At 48.8% G+C, this 27553-nt stretch overlaps 1 protein-coding gene and 1 pseudogene across 1 annotated transcript; one reads left to right on the top strand and one right to left on the bottom strand.

Annotated features, from left to right (window-relative positions):
* Positions 1-116: 116 nt before the first annotated feature.
* CAMK1G (calcium/calmodulin dependent protein kinase IG) lies at positions 117-27553 on the bottom strand. Its single transcript, XM_089909181.1, has 12 exons — positions 27484-27553; positions 19442-19562; positions 13461-13589; positions 9829-9903; positions 7607-7745; positions 6848-6971; positions 5405-5480; positions 4222-4334; positions 3386-3464; positions 1851-1938; positions 1190-1614; positions 117-610 (listed from the first exon to the last, which is right to left on the bottom strand). Exons 1-12 carry the CDS (start codon positions 27536-27538, stop codon positions 520-522), a joined length of 1515 nt encoding a protein of 504 aa, XP_089765307.1. The 5' UTR covers positions 27539-27553; the 3' UTR covers positions 117-519.
* On the top strand, positions 13904-14332 carry LOC149750490 (small ribosomal subunit protein eS25 pseudogene; annotated as a pseudogene).

Here is a 27553-nt window from a genome sequence, read left to right as displayed (position 1 = left end):
GATGGTGACACAGCTTGGCCAGCCCATTAAGCTTTTCATGACAAACGACACAGACCTGGGTGAGAGCTATCTACGGACACTGTGCAGAGCCACGGCACGTAGGGTTGGGGGCACGGAGCAGGCAGGCCAGGGGGACCTGGAAGCCTCGGGTGCCGCTCCGCCCGCCCACAGCTTCGGTGAGGCCTCCATGCTTGGGGACTCACTCCTGGGCCTTCTGTGAGGGTCTGTTCCAGGTGGCAGCTGTCTGCTGCTTCTGATCAGGCCTTGCTCGGCTTGCTCTCCCTTCTTCCCACTGCAGCGTAGACTCCAGGTTTGGAAAGGCAGAGAAGAGGTGAATAGCTATCTCTCCTGCAGAAGAAGGGGGTTCAGGGTGGGGGGGTGCTGTCGCCTCTGGTACCCCTTGGACCCCATCACTGAGACTCTGTGACTGCGATTTCCCCCTGAGCCCACGGTCCTGGCCCTCCTCCCTCTAGTTCCCTCACCTGAAAATTGTAGTGACATAGACACAGGCCCCTGGGATCACATAATGAGACAGACTCCAGTCTGCCCCACCCGGCAGTGGGAGCTGCCGCTGGCTTTAACTGGCACCATGACCTCCGATTTGAAGTTCCTGGAAAGGAAATGGAGCGGCCGGCTACGATGGAGTATTTGAGGAGGAAGGAGAGCCGGGATAACTCTCTGTGCCTGTGGCTGCCACTCAGCCCTCCCTTTATGAGGTTCAGAAAGTACGAGCCTTTATAGAAAAGATGAATGAGATAACCAAGCCCCCAATGTCCCCCTAAAACACAGAGGCCCTGGAAACTCAAGGAATCTAACGCCCACCACTCACATCTACCCAGCTTTCTTCAGGCATTTATAATCCCTGTTGCCTCACTAAACTTTGACAGTACCTCTGTGGGGCAGGCTGAGCAGGTATGATCCAATCAACCCATTTTACAGATGAGCAAACTAGAAACAGAGATATGGATTGAAACGACAGTGGCCACACAGCTGGTGAGGGGTGGGGACAGGACTGGAGGCATTTCCCTTGACCCCCCCCTCCCCCCCCCATCCAGAGCTCTTCCACCCTACAGAGCTGCCCCCAAATGGGAGAGGCTCTTTGGTCAATTTCTTTCAGCTCCATTGCCTGAGTTCTTTCAGACCCAGGCTGAGCAGGGCTAGGCCTTGGGCTTTGGCTGAAAATACGTACTGTTTTCTGTTGGCCTTTTTGAGGAGCGTGGGCTCAGAGCAGTAGGAGGACTTCCCTTTGGTCCCGACGCTCAGGCAGCTGGAGCAGCAACCGCAGGGCCCGACGGCCAGGGGCCCCTGCTGCATGGGCACGAGGCTGCTGCTGATGTGGAGGGAGCCGTGGATCAGGCAGTTGAGGGACTTGCCCCCAGGGGCGGTGGGCCGGGGGCCATGCTGGCAGGGCAGCCGGGTCAGGGCAGGGAGGGCCACACTCTGGTCCAGGGCGGGTGCCTCGGTGATGGTGATCTCAGGGGAGCTGGGTCTTGAGGCTTCAGACGCTTGAGTGATGGGTGGCCCGTGCTCCACCTCCGGGCGGACAACTGGGCTGTGCAGGTTCGTGTGCAGCTTCCTCATGTGGTGTACCACGGCTGCTGCGTTGAAGGCTTGCTGAGGAGATACGAGACCAGTCTCTGGCCGTCTCCATCCTCAGAGGGCCGTGAGGCTTAAGCTTTCCCTTTGCCCTGGGACCTCTTGAAACCGATGTGTACACTTCTCATTTCAGAGAGGGTTCAGGGAACTGCAGGGTCTGCCGGGAGACCCCAAGGAAAGCCCCTCCCCCAGCTGCCCCAGCCCAGCCTCCAGGGCCTAGACAGCCTGCCCGCCTCCTGGAGAGGACCACTCACCCTCCACTTGCTCTTGGCAAAGTTCTTCTGGATCTGGAGGCTGACTGACGGGTAGATGTCCCGGTGGAGAGCTGTGTTTCCGTTAATCCTGTGGACGTGGAGGGGACCCCTGGCTAGTGGTGGTTACAGGGACTCAGCCAGGGGTTGGGCAGGGGGCTGGGCATGCAGGTCCAGGGTAAACTGAGTGGACTGCCTCAGGACAAGGGCAGCCGGAGCTACGAAGGGGCTGGAGGCAGGGCTCCTCTTTCCGCCGGGCAGGCCATAGGGGGCCTATGCTTTAGAAACTTGCTTTAGAGCTGGGTGGGCAACCTATAGCCTGTGGGCCAAATCTACTCATTGCCTGCTTTTGTAAATAAGATCTTGCTGGGACACAGACGCGCCCGTTCATTCAGCTATGGGCTATGCTGCTTCCGAGCTGCAACGGGCAGATTGAGTGGTTGCCATGGAGACGATATGGCCAGCAAAGCCTAAAATATTTCCTATCTGGCACTTTATAGAAAAAGAGTTTACTGACCCCATCCCCCCACCCCATGTCAGAGGGCGTTTGGGCTGTCACCATCCTTTGGCTCAAAACTTTGCTCAGAACCCACCTTCTCCTTCCCCAGTAAAGCCACCCAATACAGGCTGCCCTTTTCTTGTCCCCTCGGCCTGTTATTCATCCATCTCTTAAGTGTCCCTCAGACACTTGCCACGTACATAATACTTTCTAGGTACTTAGGGACCCAGAGAAGTAACAGACGTGGCCCTGATCGCTAGGGGCTTACAGTGTAGGTTTGAAGCCTTGTTTCATGCCATGAACTAGAGTAATTCATGGTGAGCTGTGTAATGGATAAGGAAAGACGGGAGGTCTGTCCAGATTGCAGGAGGCAGGGCTTTAGAGAAGGACAAAAACTGCTCTGGAGCCTGAAGAATGCTACATCGATTGCAGGGCATTTGATGTGGTGAGAATGGTACGATCCAAGGTGTAATTTGGGTTTAGAAGGCGGGGGAGGGCAGGGAGAGCAATATAGCTATTAGGCCTTTCTGGAATACAGAAGGTACTCTGGGAATCCTGAGAAATGAAGTTGGAGGTAACGGGTCAGGCCAGATTAGGGAAAACCTAGGCTTGCTGTGGTGGAGACTGGGGAGCTTGTAAATTTTCCAGCAGGGGTGTAGCATGAAAAAAGAAGTGTTTCAAGACTTTATTTACCTGCTTTACCAATTGGCTGCTTTGTGATTGTTCTCAGCGCACCTTGCATGGAACAGACTTTGATCCCAGAGTAAAATGATGCTCTTAAGGACAGGGCAAAGTTACCTGTCTAGCTGTATCTGCCTCCTGAACTTGACTAGACGACCCAGCTGCCACCATTGGGTCAGAATCCACTTACTTAAATGCTATTTTCTTCTCTAGCTGGATCTGGTCTGTGCTCTTTGGATGTCAAACAGTAAACAGCTAGGGCAAGCAGACTCCAGGGAAACACGCTGTGAACGAGTCAGCATGGTGTTTGCGGAACAACAGGTGAGGGTCTAGAGCCCATCCCCCATTCCTCACTCACCAGGGGTGCCTCAAGGCCTTCTCACAGGTGTACCGCTCATTCGGGTCCTTCTCCAGCAAGTGGCAAATAAAATCCTTGGCTAGGGGGAGCAATCAAAGATACAACAGATAAGGACCAGATTCCATGACTGATGGAAATTCACTTCCAGGCTGGTGGGTGGCACTGAAAGCTTTAGCTCATCTTCCAAAGAGGCAATTTTAAGAGTCTTGAAAGAGAGAAAAAACCAAACCACCTAACAACAACCCACCACAAACCACCAGAAAGGCTCTATGCAGCCGTGTCACCCACCCAACACTGGAGATACATCTCTGGGCATGAGGCACCAACGTGCCTGATGCCATGCGGGTACACATTTGCACCAGCCAGAGGCCAGCACCGCACATGGGTACACGTGTGAATGCTAGCTTATCCCAGCTCTGATCCCCACTTAATGGACCCAACAACAAACACTGATAACCTTCCCACACACAGACATTGCAGACGCCTGATCTTGATATGTGAAAGGCAAAACTTGGCCTTGGTTTTGCCACTCCTGCCTGGAACACTCCCTTGTGCCTGGCTCTGCCCTCCTGGCCCCTTATCTGAACCACCTCCTCCACTGTTACCAGACATACTGCGGTTCTGCCTCCAGGAAAACAAAAGGATTAACCTGAGATGCGAATCACTTACTTGGCCTTTGACCCAGATGAAGATTTCTCCACTTTCCTTGGAGCCTGCTCTGTTAGATTCCCCAGGGACCATCAAGAGCCAGGACTGGCATCCTTTGTTAAGCTCTTGTCTCTTGGCAGCCTCTGCCTTGAGCCTGTTATTTTGTCCTTCACACTGGCTGGTCTTACCTGACTCAGAAATGTCATCCCAGAACGGAGACTCAAACTCATAGTAGCCCTCCTTGATTTTCTCAAAAAGCTTAGACTCAGTGTCTTCATAGAAGGGGGGATACCCACACAGCCTGCAGTGGAATAGGAAGGTACATGATGCTGAACGACCCCATCCTCCCTGGGCCAACCTCTCCCCTCTGTCCAGCCTCCCACTATATACACAGGCAGGCAACATAAAGGTCCCCAGCAGCAGTGTGACCAGGACATGGGTCTGCCTCTGATTCAGGAATGATGCAGGTTCTGTCAAGTGTTTATGCAGGAGTCAAAGCTTGGAACAGGCCACCCTGAAAGGCCTCTTTGATCATTATATCCCCCAAACCCTCACCACCTCTCCACATACTTCCCCTGACTCTCAGATGATATATAAACTATTTTTAAGAAGGATGGTAGAAATGTCCACTTGAATGTAAGTTTCATGAGGGATTTTTTAGGCTCCTTTGTTCATCATTCTTCAGTACTTAAACCACTGACTGGCACAGAGCAGACAGTCAGTGAATATTCGTTGAGTAGATGAATGACGAGAAGCATTATTCAACATAAGCTGAGGAAATAGAGAAATGTATCCACACTAAGGAGTAAATGATTAATCGCAGGTTATTTTCCTAAGAGCAGAGTTTGCTATAGGTGAGAAGGGATGCTGGGGAAGAGGCGGTGAGCAGGTTTGGAAGGGAGAGCCTGAGAACGTGTGGAGAGGAGCAGTGACCGATTTCGGGTTCATCCAGGCCATCATTTTGCCTTGGGCTGACGTTGCCAGGAGACAAATCTGAGATGTGAACATTTTGCCCACTTGGCTTCTAAGCTTAGCTTGGCTTCTCCCTCTTTTATTGCTCATCATACAGAGTGGGACTCAATACATTTATATACAGTAAATGGGGGTGGGGTGCTTAAACAGGGAGTGCCATGTGGCTGAACGGTGGGTTCACACTGAGCTCTGTTTTTATAACCTGGTGGAGATCAGGACAAGAGCCTTTGGAGCTGTGTGCGTAAGTGTGTGTGTGTGCACGCGTGTGTGCGTGCGTGTGTACATGCACGTGCTTTGGAGGTGGATTCTACTCAAGGAGCTGAGATGGGGAGGAGAGAAGAAAGGGTGAGCAGGCTCTGAGATTCCTCAGGAACTGAGCCAATGCCAGCTTCTACTCACAATATGTAAGTGATGACTCCAATGGACCAGCAATCCACAGCCTTGCTGTAGGGTTTCTGGGCCAACACTTCCGGAGCTGCAGCAAACCAAAGGCAGAGTCAAAGCTGAGCAGGGGCAAGAGAGAAGGCTGAGGGGTGAGGGACAAGTGTCAGGACGCAGCTTAGCGAAGAGGACTAGGGTAGCGCCTGGGATAGTGTTGTTTTTTAAGACTGAAAATTCCCCTAGGGCAGGGATTGTGTCTTTCCCAGCAGACTAAATCTTCCTCCATCAGACTGAAAGTTCCCATGACAGGGCCTATGACTCCCCCATCAGACTGGGGATCTCCAGGGCTATGTTTTCCCCATTATACTGAGTACTCTCTGGAGGCAGGGCTTATATCTCCCCACTCAGATGGGGGACCCCCCAGTACAGGGACCTTGTGTCTCCTGGCAGACAGGGAAATCTGCAAGGTAAAGGCTGTCTCTCCCACTAGATTGGGATCTCCCTGAAAGCAGAAGTTCCATTAACCGAGGAGTTCCATTGAGTAGTAACTGTCCCATCAGTCTCTGTTACCTTCTGAGGGCAGGGCTTAGTCTACCCCATCAGATCAAGAGCTCCATGAGGGAATGGGCCATGTCTTCCTCTGATTGGGAGCTCTAAGGCAGTAGCGAGCGGCTGTCTGCATTTATCCCAGATACCAGGGATTTGTATCCAATGGACTCAGTATGTGCTGGTAAGTGACAAACCTCAATTCTGGGGAGAGAGAAGCTTCCCTCTGTTGAGTCAGGGTTCTTCTTCCCACTCCCAGCCCCAGTCAGGTGATGAGTGGTTAAGAGGGAAGGGGCAGTAGTGGATGCTCTGAGTTTTGGCTTTCTCCCTCCTAGATTCCATGAATGCTCTCTCCTGGTACCCTGCCTGCTCTCACCTTTTGGGGGGCCCTGGAAGCCTATAGGGCTGTTAGGCAGGAGGCCCCACTTCTGCCAGTTTCCTAGGGTATTTTCTTGGGTGTATATTTGGGGACCCATATTTGAGTTCCTCAGATTCAAACACAACACTGTGCCTCCAGGATACCACCAGTTGGGGGGCTGAGATCTTCTTCAGACTGGGAGAAAGTAGAAGGAGGTCTAGTGGCCAACCTCTCAGCAATTTACTGATCTCTGGGTTTGTGATCTTTTCTCTGCCCCTGGTCTAGATAAAGGCAGGGAGTCTGTCTGCAAAAGTGAGAGCAAAAGTATAGACAGGAGGAGTGGGAAGGCTCAGGGGTAGGATGCCTTTGAAGATGTAGGATTTGTGAGCAGGAGGGTCCAGATGGATTGGCTGTCCCTAAACCTCATAAGTGACTGTACTACCAGGATCACCCCTGAAATTGAACCCTGTCTCCTTACAACAATCCTTCTTCATGAATAACATCCATGCGGTGGAGTGTAGCCAACTGGTCAACCTCCCTTCTGTTCCTAGACTCACCCACGTAGCCTGGGGTCCCACAGGCAGTGGACATGACACCATTCTGCTCCATCTTGGAGAGGCCAAAGTCTGTGATCATGATCTTAGAATTCTCCTCAGGGGTGAGGTACAGCAGGTTTTCAGGCTGTGGGAGAAGAGAGATATCATGTAATGCAGGATATAATCACATGAAACAAGCATCACTTTCCTCCCCCTGAGGGAAGGAAATTTCTTAGGGAGCGGCATCCTGAGCTTCTGACTTCAAAGCCAGACTAAGCTCCCTCCATTCTTCCTTCCTTCTTCCTACCGGACCTTCAACCCCTCTAACCCAGCACCTTGAGTTTTGGTTTTGGCCCGACTTTGCTTAACTTTATAACTATTAATGTACTAACCCTTCCCTCTTCTCATCTCTAACTACCCTAAGACTGTTTTGCTTGTTGAGGAAACCAACCCTTAGTTTATTTTCTCTGATCTCTCTAAAGTCTGGTAGGTGTCTGTTGCAATGTTGACTTTCAATAAGTATTTATTAAATTTGACTGTGGCTAAATTCAAGAAATGTATGGATTATTTTGGTAACCTAGTAGGGTGAGGCCTAGTGAAAAGTTCAGGAAAAGGCTGAGGTGCAAATGAACAATGATTGTTGTCACCCAAGATTTGTTTTAGAATCTGAGGGATGAGCAAGTCTAGCCCTCTCATTTTACAGAGCTTAGACTTCCCATGACTCATGTAGCTTCCTAAAGGGTCATTCCCTGTTTCCCATTGAGGGCCCCGCCTTGGCACCTTTAAGTCTCTGTGGACGATGCCATTCTCGTGGAGGTATTTCACTGCTGACAACACCTGCTGGATCACCAGGCTGGCATCCTTCTCTGTGTAGACACCCCGTTCCAGAATCCGGTCAAAGAGCTCCCCACCAGAAACACTGTGGGCACAGGGGCAAGTGCAGGAATCCAGTACTTATTTCAGGTCAAAGGGACATGAATTCATTTGTTCTGTAGTCCTGGGGACACAGCTGTGGTGGAACAGGCAAGTACCCACAGACTATGATTTGAGAGGTGCAGGGAGAACTACTCCAACCTCAGAACACATTCTTTGGGTACCTGGAATGATATCACTAGGGAGTCATTTATTTGGGTCAACCATTGACCTCTCCCTGGAAAGTTGTTTTTTAAGTGCAAAATGCCTCTGGTTAGGGTTTTGCAAGAAGCCAATAATCAACTAACACAACATTGTAAATCAACTATACGTCAAAAAAAAAAAAAAAAAAGGAAGCCAATAATTGCTTCCTGTGGACACGTTTCTTAGCTGCCTTCTTTCCTGGCCTAGGACACAGGAAGCCATGATGCAAGGGAGAGGTGAAGCTGAAATCAGACAAAGTAGAAAAGAGAAGGAAGTGCGGATGAGGCTAACTGGGCTTATGCCAGGAGTTCTTTCTTCATTTTGGAAAGTTGAGCTACGTAAAGCTGAAATTACGAGGTAGAGTCATGTAGTGACTCTAATAGTAATAGTGTTTTTCAGCTCACATGGTATGGTATTTGAGGATTCAGAGGAGCTTTAAGGTCAGGTCCAACCCCCATGTCTTGAACGTTCTCTCCACTATTTTTGCCAAGTTTTCTAGACAGTACTGGAACACATCAGAGGCAGAGAACTCACTCCCTCCTAAGACAGACTGTTTTATTTTTTGTCACTTTCTTACTATTTCTATATATTATGATGCAACCTGATTCCCTGTAGTTGCTGCAAGTGACACTGCTTGTGAATATACACACGTGACAGCACCATGCAGCAATAAGGAAGTAGAATTTCTCTAATCGAAATGCACACCATCCTACTCCTTTTGTTTCTGTCCTGAAGCTCTGGGCTCTGCTATGGGAGCTAGGGGCCCATGAGAAAGATACTCTTTGTACACAGGTATGAATTCCTGACTCAGACTGGTCTGGGTCCTGGAGCTTGTGCTCTAGGAGGCTTGACGTACTTTGGTGACATCTAAACCTGCCCACCTTCCTACCTGGATGACTGTGTGCTAATTCTGTTGACTTGGCCTCATGAAGGTGCCACATGGTCCCTGCTTACTTGTTAGTGCTGCTCTGGGCCCCTCCAAACTCACTCCCTTGACTGCTTGCTACCACTATTCACTGGGCCTCAGGTGAGCCCAGGAGTGAACAGCCTGAGTTAGCTCATTAAAATTTCTGAGGAATCAGCCTATCAGTCAAAAACATTGCATCCAGCTGTGCTGAGATTGTCGGGTGATGTGTGTGTGAGTGTGTACTTTATACACAGAAGCATCTCTGAGCCTAAGGCTGGGCCCTCAGGAGCACTGACCCGCCCTATAGCAGTCACTCTCAGGCATAGCTCTTATTTGGATATGACAGTGACATGGACACCTTTCTAATGGGGTGCCATTTCTGTCCTACACCTGGGTACACACACAATACCAGCTTATTGTTAACATTGGGTGCCTCCCTTTTGAGAAAGTCATTCTTTCTATTGAATTGATATCTCTCTACCTGTGGCTTCTACTCTCACGGTAATTTCACCCTGGAGGATGTTAAAATATTTAATGCCCGGTTAAGAGGACATGGACTGACTGGTCAAAATGGACTCAAGCTATGGTGCCAGAGAAGGGTTCTGGAGTCCTCCTGCTATGTCAGGCATTACCCCTTCAATTGTAGGGTTGTGGGGAGGTCCAGAAAGTTGGGGGTATAAGGAAGCAGGGAAGGATGGACAGGTTAGGGCCACAGCTATTTGCTGACCGGTAGGAAATATTTTAACAAGTGGTAAGGTTACACTGGTACATACCAACTCAATCATCAGCCCTAGTTTTACCCCTCGGTCCACTCAGGACAAATCCATGACCAGAAGGAACTCTTGGCATTTCAGGGTCTCTTGCACTAATTCTTGATTTGTCTTTTAATCACCATCTTTCCCTCATCACCGACCAACCTCTTCTAGTCCTCTAAGGCCCCACAAGACATGTGTGGAGAAGCAGGTCACCTTCTACTTACAGCTGCATGACCAGGTAGTAGTGAGTGGTGCTCTCATAGATGTCCTCCAAGGTCACGATGTTTTCATGCTTGATCCTGAGGAAGAGTAAGGGTAATGGAGAAAGGTGTATGGTTCAGGTTGTCCAGACAAAGAATGCAGATCTAGCCCAGCTGGACTTTTATTTCAGAGACTATTGTTGACAATGTTTAGGAAGATAGGGTCCTTGTGAAGCCTTCCTAATAAGTAGGCAGTCACAAAGAAATTCCAGAGAAAAGATTCCCAGAATGGTGTTCAGTTCATATTTTTGAATGGGTAATTGATCCTCGTGCCTTCAGGGAACAAATACTTCATTGTTACTCCAGGAATCTCTTTAAACTTTACCAAAAGAGAAAGTTGAAAGAACTGAAGGAGGCTAGGGGAGCATCGATCACTAGGTTATTCTACAAAATGGGTATCCAGGTCTCCTTCAGAAACATTGCATGAAGTGTGATCCCTCAACAGGTGGGATTTTGGTTAGCTAAGCCTCCTCATGGGTAACCACGGAGGAAGTGCTGCAAAATTATTGTTCCAGGATATTGTGAGAAGTAAGACAGATGCTCGTTTTGAGGGTCAGTTCGGTGGGATGCCTTAGATCGGTGATTCTTAAGCAGGGGCTCTTTTGTCCCTGAGGGGATCTTTGACAATATCTAGTGACATTTTTGACTGTCACGATTGGGGAGGGGGGAAGTGCTCCTGGCATTTAGTGGGTAGAGACAGGAATGTTGCTAAACATCCTACAATGCTCAGGAGAGCCCTCAACACAACAAAGAATTAGCTGGTTTAACATGTCAAGAGCAAAGTAAGAGAGTAGCACTGACATGTATACACTACCGAATGTAAAATAGATAGGTAGTGGAAAGCAGCGGCATAGCACAGGGAGATCAGCTCGGTGCTTTGTGACCACCTAGAGGGGTGGGATAGGGAGAGTGGGAGGGAGACACAAGAGGGAGGAGATATGGGGGTACATGTATACATATAGCTAATTCACTCTGTTGTACAGAGGAAACTAACCAACACTGAAAAACAGTTATACTCCAATAAAGATATTAAAAAAAAATAAAACGTCAATAGCACTGAGGTCAAGAAACCTTGCCCTAGATTACCTTTGTCTGGGATTACTCAGAGGCTGAGGCAAGCAGAATTATCATATTAGCTGCGGGGTTGGTTTCTAGGCAGCATCTCTGTGCATGCCCATCCAGGAGGAAAGTCTCTAAGAAGTTTTACTCAAGGCTGTGCAGCACAAGGGTTAACTTAGACTCGGAGTCAGTTGGACCTGAGTTCAGGTCTGACTCAGGCACTTACTAGCTGGGTAACCTTGGCTGGTTTACTCAGATCTTCTAAGCCTCACTTTCCTTGTCTGTAAAGTACATCTTTCCCATAGAATTATATCAGGATGAAAAGAGATAAGACGTGTAAAATGCTTAGAACAGTGCCTGGGGAAATAGAAAACACATAATCAATAGCAGCTAGCATCTTTAAGATAATAAAAAAAATACAGACCCCATGCAGTGGCTACATGATGGATTCAACGAGCACCTGTGCTGTTAGGGACTGGTGATACAGTGCAATGATAAGAAAAACCACCTTAGCCCTTGCTCTCAATGAGTTTACAGTCTCTACCCTAATCTCCCTGAAGCCCAGACTTACATCTCTAACATCCTGCCAGACACCTACCTCTATGTAGAGAGAGGTGGATATTTATATTCAATATATTGCAACCAATTTCTATTTCCTCTCAGCCTTTTCATTTGCTATCCCAAGTAATGATATGACTGTCCACATAACAGCTCAATCTCAGGGTCTTTTTTTTTTCTTAAATTATACATATATATTTTATTTACACTTTGATATGTTTCATGATAAACAATTTTTTTCCGTCTTAACCATTTTTTAAGTGTACAATTCAGCGGTATCAAATAGGTTCACATCGTTGTGCAAAAATCACCTCTGTCCATCCCCATAACTGTTACCGTCTTGTGAAACTGAGGCTCTATGCCCATTAAACAATAACTCCCCATTATTCCTTGCCCCCAGCCCCTGGTAACCACCTGTCTACTTTCTGTCTTTATGATTTTGACTATTCTGAGTACCTCATATAAGTGGGATCATACAGTAAGTATCTTTTTCTGACTGGCTAATTTCATTTAACATAATGTCCCCAAGGTTCATCCATGTTGCAAACAAACTGCAGAATCTCCTTCCTTTTTAAGGCTGAACAATATTCCATTGCATGTATATCCACATTTTGCTTATCCATCCATCCACTGATGGACACTTGAGTTGCTTCCATGGTTTAGTTATTACGAATAATGCTGCTATGAACGTGGATGTACAAATATCTCTTTGAGATCCGACTTTCTCAGGGTCTTTTTAATGCTTTTCTTTTTTACGCTCCTACCAGCCAACCCCCAAACCTAATCACCTCTCTCTCTGAAAAATTTCTTTCAAGAACCCAGTCTTCTTGCCACCACGTGATCTTGCCACTACCTTTGCTTGCGTCCTCATCCCTTCCCTTGATTATTGAGAAAGTCTGGCAATTGGTCTCCTGTCCTCTAGGCTGGCATCCTCCAATCCATCCTCCACCACCATGCTTAAGAGGGATGGCTCTAAAATATAAATCCGATCATGGGACTTTTGACTTAAAATCCTTTGATGACTTTTCTTTGCCCACAGAATAAAGTCAACATTCTTTATCACGGCATCTAAGACCCTTTATTATCAGATTCCACTTGACCATTTTAGATTCACCTCCTGTCCCTTGACGGTGCTCACTCTTGGTTCAGGGGTTTCCAGTTCTAACTCTCCCCTAACCTCCCTTGCCCGTCCATGATTCTATGTTAAAGTTTATGCTACTCTTGGCCAGACTTCCCTTTCTGTACTGCCCCTCCTGCCTCCACAAAATTCTACTCACCCACCAAGGTCTGTCTTCTTTGAAAATGTACCTGAAACACATACTCGTGAAAACACACATATAGGCAACCTGAATCTCTGTCTCCTCTGAACTCTGCCTTTTGCTGTGTGGCTCACATCCAATGGGACTGGTGCTACTTATGGGCACCTTTGACTCTGTTCACAAGATGCGAGCTCCTGAGGGTAAGGAATTTTGTTGGTTTCATCCTTGTGGTCTTGATGCCTAATAAACTTTTGGCTCACCATAGGGGTTCCACAAGGGTTTGTTTTATGAGTCCCGCTCTAAACAGTTGATGATTTGTTAGTGTCAGCTCCCTCATGACAGTTGGGGTACTGAACCTGCATTTGCTCTGGAAGAAACTGAGGCTCATTTCCAAATCTTGTGCTGCTTCCTTAATTATTGATGCTTCCTGGTGTTGGCCCTCAATTGATTTTTGGTCCTTTGAGTTAATTACCCTGTGGTTTATGTACATAAACCAACTCTGCTATCAGTTGATCACTAGTTAATTTGCTGAAAAAAAAAAAAAAAGAAAATCAGCTGTCTGGCTAATATAGCTGATGGATCAAACTGACCCATTAGCTCAATCGAAGGGAGTAATACCTTTGGGTGTGGAAATTCAGCCACAGTCCTTCTCGAAGGTAATTTGTGAAGGAAATGTTGTGATCCCACGGTTGCACTCGACCAACCCTAGGACCCACTCACTTTTTCAGCACAGCGATCTCATTCTCCAGGCTGCTGTCCCGGAAGGCAGGCGACTTTTTGATGCACTTCAGGGCAAAGAGCTTCCCAGTTACCCTTTGCTTCACCAGGAAAACTTCTGAAAAAGCTCCTCTGAGTAGAAGACACCAAGAGATAAAAATTATTACTGGCCGGTAGAGAGCATTGCTGGAGGCAAAATGGGTAGATGAAAGAAGGTGGGACTGGTAAGTCATATCATTGTCATCGTGGGCACCCCGAGGAGCCGTATCCATGGCAGACCCCATCTGACATGGCCTTGTGTTCTTTCTTTCACCTGTCACGTGGGAAAGAAAAGATTCTATTACAGACTCAAGGACTAGGCGGCTGCTCTTGCCTAGTTCCATAATTTGATAATGGTTCCCCTCCACTTGGCAAACCCATTAAAGAGAGGCCACTGCTGATCTTAACGAGGCGGCAGTGATAGCACTTGCTCTCCCGGCTTCACTATGCTGCCCAAGGACGGCAAGAAGAAGAAAGATGCTGGAAAGTCGGCCAAGAAAGACAGAGATCCAGTGAACAAATCTGGGGGCAAGGCCAAAAAGAAGAAGTGGTCCAGAGGCAAAGTTCGGGACAAGCTCGATAACCTAGTCTTGTTTGACAAAGCGACATATGAGAAACTCCGTAAAGAAGTTCCCAACTGGAAGCTTATAAACCCCAGCTGTGGTCTCTGAGAGACTGAAGCTTCCTGGTTCCCTGGCCAGGGCAGCCCTTCAGGAGCTCCTTAGTAGAGGATTTTTAAGCTGGTTTCAAAGCATAGAGCTCGAGTAATTTACACCAGAAACACCAAGGGCTGAGATGCCCCAGCTGCTGGTGAAGATGCGTGAACAGGTCCCACCAACTGTACATTTTGAAAAATAAAACTTTATTAAATCAAAAGAAAAGAGAGGCCACTGCAGAGTCAGTTCACTTGGCTTCTCCCAATGTGGTGTGCTGTGTGGTCACTGTGTGGCAGTTGGAAGTAGCACTGGGAGACAGGGCTCTGACAGTGAGAGAAAAAAGACTCTTGTATCTGTTTTAGATACCGATGATTGCCCTGAACCAATGATTAGCGGCAAGGGAGGTGAGCATCCTCTCGCTCAGTAGGATCTGTGAGGACAAAATGGAACTCAGCAGCTCTGGGCAGGCTGTCTGAAGACAGAAACGATGGAACCCAATGGGAACACAGGGTAGGATTCCAAATTGCAGGCTTCTTGGTTCAGGGGGGTCCTCTGGAGACAAGGCCATAACAGCAGTTAGCAAATAGTGGATGCTGGAGCCTGATGGCCCACGTTAGAACCTCAGCTTTTTGGGTAACAAGTCACTGAACTTCCGTATGCACAGTTTCTTCATCTGAAAAGTGAGAATGTCAATAGTATCTGATTCATAAGGCTGTTTAGAAGAGTACCTGAGTTATAGACATAAGTGCATAAAAGTTTTCCTGAGATCTAGTAAACTACATGTGCTAGATACTATTATTCTTATTAGTACTATTATTATTTGAATACCAGTAGGGAGAACACCTGATTGTAACAAGAGGCGATAGAGTTTAGGTGAGGAAATAGCTGAGCCATCCTCTCCCCTGCCATCTGGGGATTCTAGCATGAAGCCCCAATAGCAATCAAGCTTGTGTAAGGACATTCAGAGTCTGCATTAGAAAATACTTGGTGTTTCCTGTTTCCCCCAGCTGCACTTGGAACTGAGTTAATTAGAGCCTTCAGAGCTTGCTCTGTTCATTCATTCATTCATTCACTCATCCCTCTAATCAAGATTTATTGAGCACCTACTGAATCTTAGACACTAGAGATAAAAAGGGAAGTGTTTCTGCTCTCAAGGAGCCTGTAAATTAGTGAAGAGCACAGACAAATGAGCAATTAACATTCACTTTGAAAAATGTTATTAGGCATTACATGAATACTTGTTGAGCTGACAGAACCTCTCCGTGTTAGGCACTGGGATTCGTATTGGTCTAGCTTAGAATCTAGCGTGAGAGACATAGATCAGCGGGAAGTATTATGAGACCACAGAAAACGCACACTTAAGACGGGGCCTCTGCTATGGTCGGGCGGTTACACACTGTACAATTCCAGCAGATGCCATCACCTTGGAGCCACTGCACCTTTTCATACAGTAATTATAAGAACATTTTCGCTCTGGACAGCAAGCTAGAGAAAAGGGCGCTTTTCCTTAATGTGTCCAAACTGACCACTTGGGATGGCGGAGAAGCACATCATTTGTGGCCCTCTGACTTAAGAACATACTGAGCTCAGTTTTAAGGGATCAGTGAGGGTTAGCCTAGGGAAAAAACAAGTTGCAAGTGATGTTTCAGGTGGGGGTGGGGAAGAAGCATGAGAAAAAGCCTAGAGGTGCAAAACAGCAGGGAGAGGCAGGGCTGCCTCGGGTAATCCAGCCTCTTTTGCTAGAGTGTGAGGCAGGGAATGAGGGGAGACACATGTGGATAGGCACCAGGTCCTGTGCCTGGCAGCATATGGAAGACAGTCAGTGTTTGTGTGATGGATGGATGGATGGGTGGGTGGATGGGTGGATGCGTGGATGGACGGGCAGGAAGTTTGGACTGGGATTATCTGTGCGTTCTGCTCATCTTGAGACCCCGCTTTCCTTATTGTAAAAGGAGAGTTGAACCACATGGCCTTAAGGCTTCCTTCCACCTGTGATGTTCTTGGGTCCACCTTCAGATTTCTCCCCTTTCACCTGTATCTTTAGAACCACACATGGATGGTCCCCTGATTTCAAAGCTGATACCCACTCTGGGTCCACTTGTAAAATGAGATCAAACCTTCCTGGGGGATCCTGCAGTTTGTGGTATCTCCTATGGTTGTGCAATGTTGTGGTAATTACTGCTCTTTGGGCTCAGACAGCCTTGCGTTGTGCGTGTGTGCGGGGGTGGGAGGTGTGGTGTGTGTGCGTGTGCGTGTGCGCGTGTGTGTGTGTGTGTGTGTGTGTGTGTGTGTGTGGCGGGGGCAGGGGAGAGGGATTAGAAGACTTAATTGTGCCATTTGTCAGACTGGGGAGCAGAGAGCTAGTTTTGAGTGGCCAAGGTTGCTTGGGTCAGAAGGCGAGATGGGCAGAGGCTTCAGAGCCAGGAGCAAACGCTTGCTGCAATAGATCTTGATTTGCATTTCCTGCTCTGAATAGCTCTCTGCTCTTGCTGGGAGCCTGGGTGATGGAGAGGAAGGGAGGAACCAAGAAGAAAAATCTCTTCCTTGGCAGTGAAAGGAGGAGGCCCGGGACTTGGGTGATGTACCTTCTGTAATGGACGAGTTTTGCCCAGTGTCCCTACAGCTGCCCAGGGCCCCAGAATTGTGGGTGGCATCTGGGCAGATTTCACAAAAGCCTGTTTTCCCTGGTAGGTTGTTCCAGAGAAGCTGAGGACTAGAGGAAAGGGGCTTTTGTCATGGGATTCTGGCGCTTCCTGAACAGGGGAATCAGCTCTGTCTAGCTGCCCCCTCTGTGGAGAGCACCTCACCTGGGTAACTCTGTGGGGTCTGCAGCCTGGGGCTGCCTGTCCCCATCCTGAGCACCACAGAGGTGACTTCTTCTTAGCTTTTGTTCAGCCTTAGCTGCTGCAACAGCTGTGACTTGCCCTGTCTTGTCCACCTGTTTCCCTCAAATTAGTGCTGGGCTGGGTACATTAGAGCCACCAGCAACACTTAAAATACAGATGCCTGGGACTTCCCTGGTGGCGCAGTGGTTAAGAATCCGCCTGCCAATGCAGGGGATACAGATTCGATCCCTGGTCCAGGAAGATCCCACATGCTGCGGAGCAACTAAACCCGTGCGCCACAGCTACTAAGCCTGTGCTCTAGAGCCCGCGAGCCACAACTACTGAACCCACGTGCCACAACTACCGAAGCCCACACGCCTAGAGCCCGTGCTCCGCAATAAGAGAAGCCACTGTAACAAGAAGCATGCGCACTGCAATGAAGAGTAGCCCCTGCTCACCGCAACTAGAGAAAGCCTGCACGCAGCAATGAAGACACAACACAGCCATAAATAAATAAATAAATAAATAAATAAATATTTATAGATGCCTGGCCACTGGGTCCTAGCCCCTTAAATTTCAGCTTAGTAGTCTGGGACCAGGAACTTGTATTTTTCAAAAATTCCCTAGACTAAAATGATTTTAGGGAATTATTCATTTTCTTGAGCGTGACAATGATATTTGTGAACATAGAAGAAAATGCCCTCATTCTTAGGCAGGGCCGACAGAGGACTCAGAGGTGATGTGTCATGATGTTTGCAAGTTGTTTACAAATAGTTCAATGCAGTGTGTGTGAGTGTGTGTTTGTGTGTATGTAAAACAAATTAGTAAAATGTTAACCACTATTGAATTTAGGTGGTGGGTATATCGGAGTTCACTGTACTATTATTTCACCTTTTCTTTTTTTTTTTTTTTTTTTTGCGGTACGCGGGCCTCTCACCGTTGTGACCTCTCCCGTTGCGGAGCACAGGCTCCAGACGCGCAGGCTCAGCGGCCATGGCTCACGGGCCCAGCCGCTCCGCGGCATGTGGGAACTTCCTGGACCGGGGCACGAACCCGCGTCCCCTGCATCGGCAGGCAGACTCTCAACCACTGCGCCACCAGGGAAGCCCTCACCTTTTCTTTACTTAAACATTTTCACAGTTAAAAGTTAGAGGCATAAGCTCCCCAGGGGTCTCCAATGTCCTCCTGGGTTTAGAAGCTGCTTGGCAGACCTCACTGAACTCTGTAAGGATGGCATGTGCTGCCTCTCAGAACCCTATAGCACAAATCTGAGCACTTGGTGAGTACGCTCTTGTCAACCTGGGCTTATTTCTCTCTCCTTATCTGGATTTTTGGGCTGCTTAGCAAATCATTTCAGATTCACTCATGAGCATTGCCTGTCTCTCCTGCCCCAAATCCCCTCTCTAGCCAACCCCATCTTGACAATGGCCCTCCATGGAGGGTGGAGGCTCTGATGACCAGGGCGGCCGTTGAGATCCTCCTGTGTGCGGAGTGTCACCCTTGCCTGGGATGGGAGGGCTCAGAGGCCTTCTCTCAGGGCCGAGCTGACTCCTTTACGGCTGCAGAGAGAGTGTAGGCAGCTGTCGCTGCCTGAGGTCACTGCCTCCTAGCCAGGCGGAGGGGGCTAAACTTAGCCAATTTGGCTAAAGGGAAAACTGGCTTGAGTGGACAGCCCACTAAGGGCCCCTCATGTCCCCAGCCCAATTAGTCCAGACTAATTGGCTGACCAGCTTGGGTTCTGAGGCCTTGGGAGCCGGTGGCCTGGAGTGGGTGCCAGCCTGTGTCAGAGGCTGTGACCTCTCGGAGGAGGGGTGGGACTAAGTGGAGAGTCAGTTCCAGACAGGCTGTCTCTGCTCCACCAGCCATGTAATCATTGTCAAGGGGGAAGGAACAGACACCCCAGAGGCTGGTAGGAGTTTGGCTACAGTGTGACTTTATTTTTCCAACATGGTACTTAAATATGGAGCAGAAAGAATGGTGGTGGTGGGAGCCGATTCAGGTGTGTGTAACCCATCCACTCTCCAAGCCTCAGAAGCTCCTTTTTCTGTCTATAGCAGACAGTGGGTTGGTTTGACCTGTTCACTGCAGGGGGGAAATGAGAAAGCTGGGTGAGGAGGCCCAGGAAGGTTCTAGAGTCACTGAGTCTCCAGAGATGCTCCAGAATTCCTCTTTCCTGCAACCAGGGCAGGACTCATAAGTTGTCACAGATCTGGAAGCAGGGCAGGGGCCTCTGGGATTAAGGAGGCAGAACCCTGGGGAAAGGGCTGGATTGTCCTCTGTATTACCCCAAGGTGCCTTTCCCTAATCTACCCCCTGAAGCCCCTACTCTATTCCCTGAGAGCTATTGAGATAGTGTTACAGCAGCCTCAGCCCAGTTTATCATTCTCTGCTGGCCCAGGATGACTCTTTTCCGACTCCCCACAGCAGGCAGCCCAGCCACCCTATCCTCAGCCCCAGGACTCACGATCCCAGCACTTCCATGAAGATGAACGTTTTCCGGATGTTGGTGGTCTGTTTCTTCCAGGAACTGCAGTCATCTTCTTCCTTCCGACCCATTGCCTCCAGATTTGAAGCTTCTGTGGATGCTTGGTTTGAGGAAGGGAAGAAAGGGTCTGATCAGATAATTCCTCCAATTGGATGAGAACAAGTTGTAAAAAGAATCTAAAATACATCCTGCATGTAACAACTGGAAGGAAGGACTGGAAGCAAAACCTGGGTAACTGGCAAAAATAAGACTTGTTCTCTCCACTTGCTTTTTTTTTTTAATTTTTATTTTTTTTGGCGGTACGTGGGCCTCTCCCGTTGTGGAGCGCAGGCTCCGGACGCGCAGGCTCAGCGGCCATGGCTCACGGGCCCAGCCGCTCCGCGGCATGTGGGATCTTCCTGGACCGGGGCACGAACCCGTGTCCCCTACATCGGCAGGCGGACTCTCAACAACTGCTCCACCAGGGAAGCCCTCCATTTGCTTTTTAAACTACCAAGACAAATTTTATTGACCGTCTACTGCATGCCCATTGTGCTTGCCCCATGCTCATGGAGTTTAGAGTCTAGTAGTGGAAAATCCACTTTGTACAAACGTACGTAAGCGCGATAAGACATACACGAATGATTAACATGGGACTATCCACCTTGAAGGCATCTGGGCTGTTTCTTAAGATACCAAGTAATCGCCCAAGTATTTATTCAGACTACCGGGTCAGCCGCCCTTCTTTCTATTATCACAGCTCTGATGCCACCTCCAGTCATTACTGTTCTTAACTTATGGGTTAAATGAATGAATATTAGATGAATGAGCATTGTGTTTCCTTTGCAATTCCCACCACATTTAGCACAGTGTTGGAAAAACAGCTATTCATTAAAATCTGAGTTGAATTGTGTCCTGAGCTTACATGAGTTCTCTCAATACCATATTTATTCAACAGTCAACACCTATGATGTGCCAGGGGCTGTACACATATGTACCCTGACTGTATCCCTCTAAATAATACCTTCGGTAAACTCTCCTTGTCGATCAATATATGTCATCTGTTTCCTGTTGGGACACTGACTGATGTAATGAGAAATGGAGAACCAGAGAAGTGGTCTTAGCTTCTAGTGAGGTAGATAGAGCAGATCTCAAATATTTTATAAGGATGATTCAGAATGATTATCTGAAGATCAGATAATCTAGCCAAGGTTATAGAGCTAATTGTTTACAGTCTAGATTTCTTAGTCAAGACTAGGAACAGAAGCTATGCATCCCTCACTGTATCACACTGCATTCTAGCCCCCTGACACCTAGTTCTAGCATCTTAATTAATGTTTTTCAATACGTTTTTAGACAAATGAGTTCCTGTTACATTTCATTGCAAGGTAAAATTACTTATGGTACTTAGTGTATAACCCGGTGGTCAGGTGATGAACACGGGTGATGGCTCTGCCTTCCTAGGGCTGGGAGGCTGGAGGGGTCAGCAAGCGAACAAGTCAGCTAACATGTATACAGTGACAAAGTGTGGGTAGATCATAAAAGAACAAAACCCGAGCTTGTTAGAGGGATAATCAGGAAGGGTCTTATTTAGATGAAGGTCAGGGGAGGACTCATGTCATAAAATAGGTTCTGTGATACAGGGGGAATCCTTTTCTGCCTTTAAGTGACAACTGTGAGGCTTAAGACCCTGGAAATAAGAAGAATGTGACACAAGGATGGTCCTTGCTAAGAGGAAGAGGTGTGGAAAGACTGACGATTTTGGCCCAAGTGGATCCTGAGAAGGAGATGGGGAGACAGATGGTGTAGTTGTCAGAAACACACATCTTGTTTTCACCCTCTTGTAGTAAACATCCATCTAGGAATGGGGGAGATCGGTGACATGGATGGATGGGCTCCCCAGGACTCTGCTGGTGGGAAACCCTAAGCCTTGGAGGAACTCTGACTTCAACACATTTAACAGTCATCACGGGGCAGGCCCAGATGGGGGAGGTGAGTGAGTCAGTGTCACATGACCTGCAGGGTCAGAAGTTCCTCAGGGCCTGTCGGGGCTGGACCCACGGCTGACCAAACTCCATGCTCAGTGGCCTCATGTTGTTAGCTTGAAATTGACCACAGTGGGAGTATTTACACCATGGGAACAGGCAAATGCTACCATCAGGGCTTCTCCTTCACTCCCCGCCCCATCCCCCAAGAACCAGACGTTAAACGTTTACCGGCTCACCTCTGCCCACGGCCCTGGTGAGGGGATATAGAGTTGCTAGGGCTCCTGTCAACCAGCGTCCAGAAGAAGAGACGGCTACAATCAGGGCTTCTCACGTGGAAGCAAATGTCTGGAATCAGGCCTTTAGTGGAGGATGTCGGCCTGATGCCCCAGGGGCCAGATGGGACCAGGCACACCTCAGAGGTGGCTAGTCAGCCTCTGTGAGTTCTCAGGGATCTGAGGTCCCTGATAAGTAGGGGGCCCCCTTCTCCCCTGCCACAAACAGGTCAAGTAAGTACCTTATAACACAAAAGGCTACCTTGAAAATAGAACAGGAGGAGAAAAGACCATCTCAAGGCTGTGTTTTCCTGAAAGATACTGGATCAACCAAATGAGACTCTTTATTAAACCTGAGATGCTATAATGGACAAGTTCAAATGTAAAGTTGCCCTTTGTACCGTTTTTGCTGCCTGGTAGGGTGGGCATTCATGGGGAAGATTTTATAGGAAATAAAGAAGCTACATCTTCTTTGTACATTTTAGTCTAGGGTGTAAATGTGCAACCTGGCTATATAATAATTGGTGGCTATTATTATGAAAAGCCCATGTGGGAAATGTTAAGCATTCTTTAGCATTCGATACAGCTGAATGTAGACCTGGTGTACCCTTGTATCTCCAGGCCCATTTGTTGATTTGTTCCTCTTGGCAGGATGGCAGCCCACAGGGACCACAGCAGTTCAGGGCACAGGCAGCGGCCAGAGGAGAACTCGCCGGGCATACAATGGTGGGCTGATCTTAAACTTCGAGGGCATGGTCTACAAGGTGGAGACAAATGAACCCTGACTGGCAGAGATTGCTTTGGGGAAGATGAAATATTGGAACAGAGGGCTATCTTTAGCCAGATACTATTCTGCAGATTCTTAGCCTCAAATCTAGCAGCTTCCACTTATCAGAGCTGTGCTTGGACCAATTGCTTCTTACTGTATAGACACAGGGCAGCTGAGAAGTCTTGAAGGATGTAGGGGATGAGGGCCAGGGGCTGGACCTTAAAAGGAGCCTATCAACAGGATTAGTTTGTGTGACTCCCTCTCTGTCTCTCCCCTCCACAGAACAACTGGGCTGTAGATGCCCCTTTTCCAGGTAAAGAGCCAATTGAGGGCCTTCTTTCCAGCACAGGCCCATCAGTGGGGTGTGCATCACTCCCCCTTCTGAAGCCTCCGTGGATTGATGGGTCCACTTTCCAGGAAGCATCACCACCACATTAGCAGATCTGTACTCACTGTTCCTTCTTTCCCATTGCTCTTAAATAGCTTAAAAACATAGTATTCTTAGCCTAAGCTTGGCTATAAGAAAACATCTTTCCCGCCCACCCCTCCTCCCATACACTCAGCCCTAACAATTTAGTTCCATCTTCAGAGATGCATGGAAAGCTCAGGGACCCTGATCTGAAACTCCACTTCATTCCCACCCTTCCTTGACCTTGGAGAAACCTCAGGGCCCCGGTGCCCTCTGTGCTAGGGGTCTAACTGTGGGCTCTGAGATGGGGGGCAGGGGTGTTCTATTGCTGCATCCTGCTTCTTTCCCTGAAAATCCTCCATCTCCTCTCTCGACTTCTGTAATTGAGGCCCTTTCAGAGAAAAAGAAAAATTCCGAGAAGGTTGAAACTCCAATATTGCTCTCACTTGGTTCTAAAGTAACCCCCACAGGGCAACACCAGGCTCCTAGTTCCTGCTCTGTTGTATGGTCTTCCATATGACAGATGACCTTCCTGATCTCTTGGGAAAAAATTTCATAGCTGGGGAGGAGACTACAGAGGGAAAAGTTATTCCTAAAGGGCAGGCTGCACAGTCTTGAGGTGGACGCTACCCCTGAGTGTGGCGCTTTCTGAGCTTCTGGGAATAGGCGGGTGGCATCCAGCCTGCCTATTTATGAGTTGCTGCGGAGAGATGCTCAGGCTGTGAGCCCAGGAGGCAGGCACGCTTCACATGCTTCTTTCACGGAGCGTTGCTGTCCTTCTCTCCTTCCCAGGCTCCAGCTGGTCACAGGGGCAGCAACTAGCCCCAGGCAGAACCCGAAGGCATGTGACATTTATCTTCAGGGGCCTCCTCTTTTCCATCACCATATTACGTAGGTACCAAGTCATGTTATGACCCCACCCTGCCCAGGACCCTCTCTCTGGACACTCACTCCTGCCTACCCTGGTCCACATGGCCTCTTTAGCCAAAGTTTACTATCTTGAGTCATAGCCACTTAAGACTCTGCTCTGAGGTGCTTTTAAAAAATTAATCAACAGGGCTAATTGCTTCAGAGTGTCACCCCACCTGATGGGACGTCCCAGAATCTCGGGGGCACCATGTTTGAATTCAGAGGCATTCAATTCAGTCCGATCCAATGTATGTTTCCCAAACCCACAGTAGATTCCTAAGCTGGATACGAGTAAACTAGAGGAGATGGACACATGGAAGGGGAGAATCTTCGAGTAGCATCCCTGCAGCCTACAACTCCAGATAATGGCTCTCAACTCTGCCTATGGGAAGAGCCTTCTCCAGTACTCTCACTTGAGGCTTCTGAGCAAGGAGGCATGAGTGACTTGGAGGCATGGTGGGCAAGCCTCAGAGCCTTCCTGCGGGACCAGGTGTGGCTCCTTTACTGACCCCAGAGGAATTAGCCCACCCTAAGACCACTTCTGGGGTTCTCCATTCCTTGAGAGCATGACTCAGAAAGGACTGTGTGTCTTGGGAAGGAGGTTATCAGTTGTCTTATAAGCACATAAGGTTGGGACACACAGAGTCATGGCAATATATAAATTGTTTGCTTATAAAGGGGCCTAAAGACTAAAGCTGGGACATTCTCTTTCCTGGGTCTGGCCTAACACAGTTTCCTGGACTCTGGCCTATACTGGACTTCTCATCATCCTCTGGATTGAGAGGCACACTGGAAAGAGGTCAAATTCTGCCTCCAGTCTTGGCTCGGCACCAAGAAGTGTGCAGCCCCAGGCAGATCACTGTACGTCTCTGGGCTTCCACCTTTCTCCTTAGTAAAAAGAGGAGAATGGACTAGATTAGGGTTCCTTGACATTTGTTTTTTAGAATATTAGTCCTAGGAGACTCTCTGTAAGCAAAGCAGATTTGCTAACTGCCCCTTCTTGGAGATTCATGTTCCGTGTTAGCTTATTAAAGGCTCTGGGGGCTGTTAAAGACACCTGCTTCATGCTCTTTAACCTAGAGTGTCCCTCAACTTTACTAGACTGTAACTGTAAATTCTTTCCTTTTGCAGCACTTACTAGCATCCAGAGGATCTATGGTTGCTCAGAGCCTACTGGGGAAAGCGGGGACTAGGCCAGCTCTGATGTCCTGTGATTGTATAAATGAGCAATAGATGAAATTTCCAGCAGCCTGCTGTCGTCACTCATAGCCCTGCTCTCCTCCTGGTGCACAGGCACGTGGCTGGGTCTGTGTGAGCCATCAGAACCTACTTCCAATGCACAGGCTGCAGCTGAAGTGGCTGGTCAGCTTGCCAGAGCTCGAGCCCTGGACCTGAAAAGCTCCTGAAGACTTATGGCTGGACAGACCCTCCCAGGAACACCGGCTCCATCTCCGGCCCTCCCCCTAGTCTGGCGTCTCCAAGGCCAACTGTGCATGCCAGTTTCTGTTCCCAAAATCACCGAGGAAGGTCATTTTTCAATTGCCTCCTGCAGTTTATTTCAGGCTCAAACCCACATTTAAGTTTAATCAAACCCTGCTGTAGTGACAAGCCAGAATTCTGTGCTGCTTTGTTTGGTGGCTGAGGGGTTGACACATCAGAGTCACTGGAGAGAGCTGGGTGTGTTACTTATTCTTAATGCGCTCATTGTCCTCATCTGCTGAATGGGACTAATGATCCCTGCTCTGTTTATTTCCCAGGATTCCTGGGGGCTTCCAATGCATCAACTGGCATGAAAGCATTCTGTAACCTCTACCGTGCTGTGCAGTGAGCCCACTTTATAGGCACGTGGATTAAACACTGAGCAGAGAGAGGGGAAACAAACAGTTTAAATAGGGGTGAGCACACAGCAGGAGACGTGAATCTGCTGTTTCCTCAGCTGGCCTCGGCTCCCACATGCCTCTCAAGTGCGACCCGCATCTCACTCTGATTCTAAAGTGTTTGAAGACGTATAACTTTTCATACATGTAGCCCTGAAATGCAAACCAACTACTTTATCTGCTACTCAACCAAGAAGGCACAGATCTGTTGGAGCACAGAGTTAACACTGCCTGGGTTGGGTTTCTCCATGGGCTGGTCTCCACTGGGGTACCTTTCTAAGCAGGGTTCAAGAGTCATAGGTGTAGCTGTGTGTCCGCCACACGCTGCCTTTAAGACCCACTCGCACGCAAGAGGCTCACTATACTGCGCCCCCTGGAAGGTGAGAGGAGGGACCTCCACCTGGGGAGGCGGAGCAGGAGGGAGGACGGGCTGAGCTCAGAATGACTGTGGCAAGGGCCACAAGAAGCTCTGAGCTCCCAGCCTCCCCCTCCCCCTCCCCCGCTCCAGGACACGGGTGTGACGGTCATCCACAACCCGTGCAGCTCCCGGGCACCATCACCAGCTTGCTTTCCACGGGGGTAGCTGCTCACCCCCAGTCCCCTCGCCCTCGACCATGGCCATGCACCAGCACTTGTAGGGCTGGCTCGCAGCCCGTTTGGAGAGAGCTGCCCCCCCCCACCCCCCATTCATGCTGCAGCCCATTCACTCCGCTGCCTCTGGCAGGCTGCGGCTGGGCCCCGTCACTCAGGGATGTCAGTTTAGTCCTGGCCGCGTGTACGTGCGTGACTGGGGCACAGGGGGTCAGGGAGGCGCTGGTCTCTTGGAAGGAGATTCTTTGTAGTCGCAGCCAGAATTGCAGAATTGCTCCCAGGCCCTAAGGTATTCGCTGCCTCAGACCCATCACCTGGGTGATCCCTGTGCTGGGCGCTTTACCTGCCATTATCTCGTTTAATGTCTTTCAAGGTAGGTATCGGGTATCGTTAACCCCATTTTATAGTTGAGGTACTGATGGGTAGAAATATTAAGAAAAATGCCCCAAATCAAACAGATAGCAAGTGACAGAGCCGGGCATGAGCCCCAGTCCATCAGACCCCAACAGCAGTCTCGCTGTCCCCCACCACGTAACCTGTCGCCTCTTTCCTGCGGGTGGTTGTTGGAATTTCACTTACCTCCGCCCTCATCCTTAGGATGCTCTCCTGTAATCCCACCAACCAACTGATTCCCCCTGGAACGCATGGCTGGCTCGGATGATCTGGGGAAGGTTGGATCCTGGGAACACTCAGATTTCTCAACACCGAGTCTGGGGCTGGCCATCTGTCTCTTGCCTAAGTGGCTTCTGGCTCCAGCTCAAACGTTTTCTCACTCTAACCTTGAGCTTCTTTCCCAAAGTTTTGCCCTATCTTTCTAAAGAGAGCTCTTAATACACATAAAAACACCCACACTCACACCTGCACCGTAGCTATCTGTAATATCATGGAAAGGTCACCGACTATGTCAGAAGATCTGGGTTCAAATGCTATTGTCATCAAATGGATTTCACCAGTATCCAGCTTTGCCTTGTGGAGTCTCAGTGGAACCACTCTTTGCCCCACCAGCCCAATGGGCTTGTCTTAAAGATGATTAATTAAGAGCACATTACTCACTGTAGAGTGTGGTTCCCACATCAGGTATTACTAAGCACTTTGTATTATGGCCTATTGGGTCGTGTCTTTGGCCCTAGTTAAGCTTAAGTCGGTGGGACTGCCAGGGGCCGGGCTGTCTGGGAAAGATCTGATCTTTCTGGGAAAGATCAGATCTGGGAAAGATCATCTCCTCACCCAAGATGGAACCTGCTTGACTCTCTTGACCCTTCTCAGAGATTTTCCTCCTCATCAACTGATCTGGCTC

The sequence above is a fragment of the Delphinapterus leucas genome, chromosome 1 (genome assembly GCF_059928025.1).
Source record: "Delphinapterus leucas isolate spDelLeu-1000000601 "Yukka" chromosome 1, BTC_Dleu_Yukka2, whole genome shotgun sequence".
Taxonomy (NCBI): Eukaryota; Metazoa; Chordata; class Mammalia; order Artiodactyla; family Monodontidae; genus Delphinapterus; species Delphinapterus leucas.
This window is presented reverse-complemented; position numbering and strand designations above follow the sequence as displayed.

Excerpts from the sequence above, each read along its gene's own strand:
- CAMK1G (XM_089909181.1), bottom strand. The coding sequence starts at position 27,538 with ATGAGGAGGAAAATCTCTGAGAAGGGTCAAGAGAGTCAAGCAGGTTCC. Across the intron at positions 9,904-13,460 it reads GAGATCGCTGTGCTGAAAAA|GATCAAGCATGAAAACATCG; the intron begins GTGAGTGGGTCC and ends ACTCTTCCTCAG. Across the intron at positions 1,615-1,850 it reads TTGCCAAGAGCAAGTGGAGG|CAAGCCTTCAACGCAGCAGC; the intron begins GTGAGTGGTCCT and ends GTATCTCCTCAG.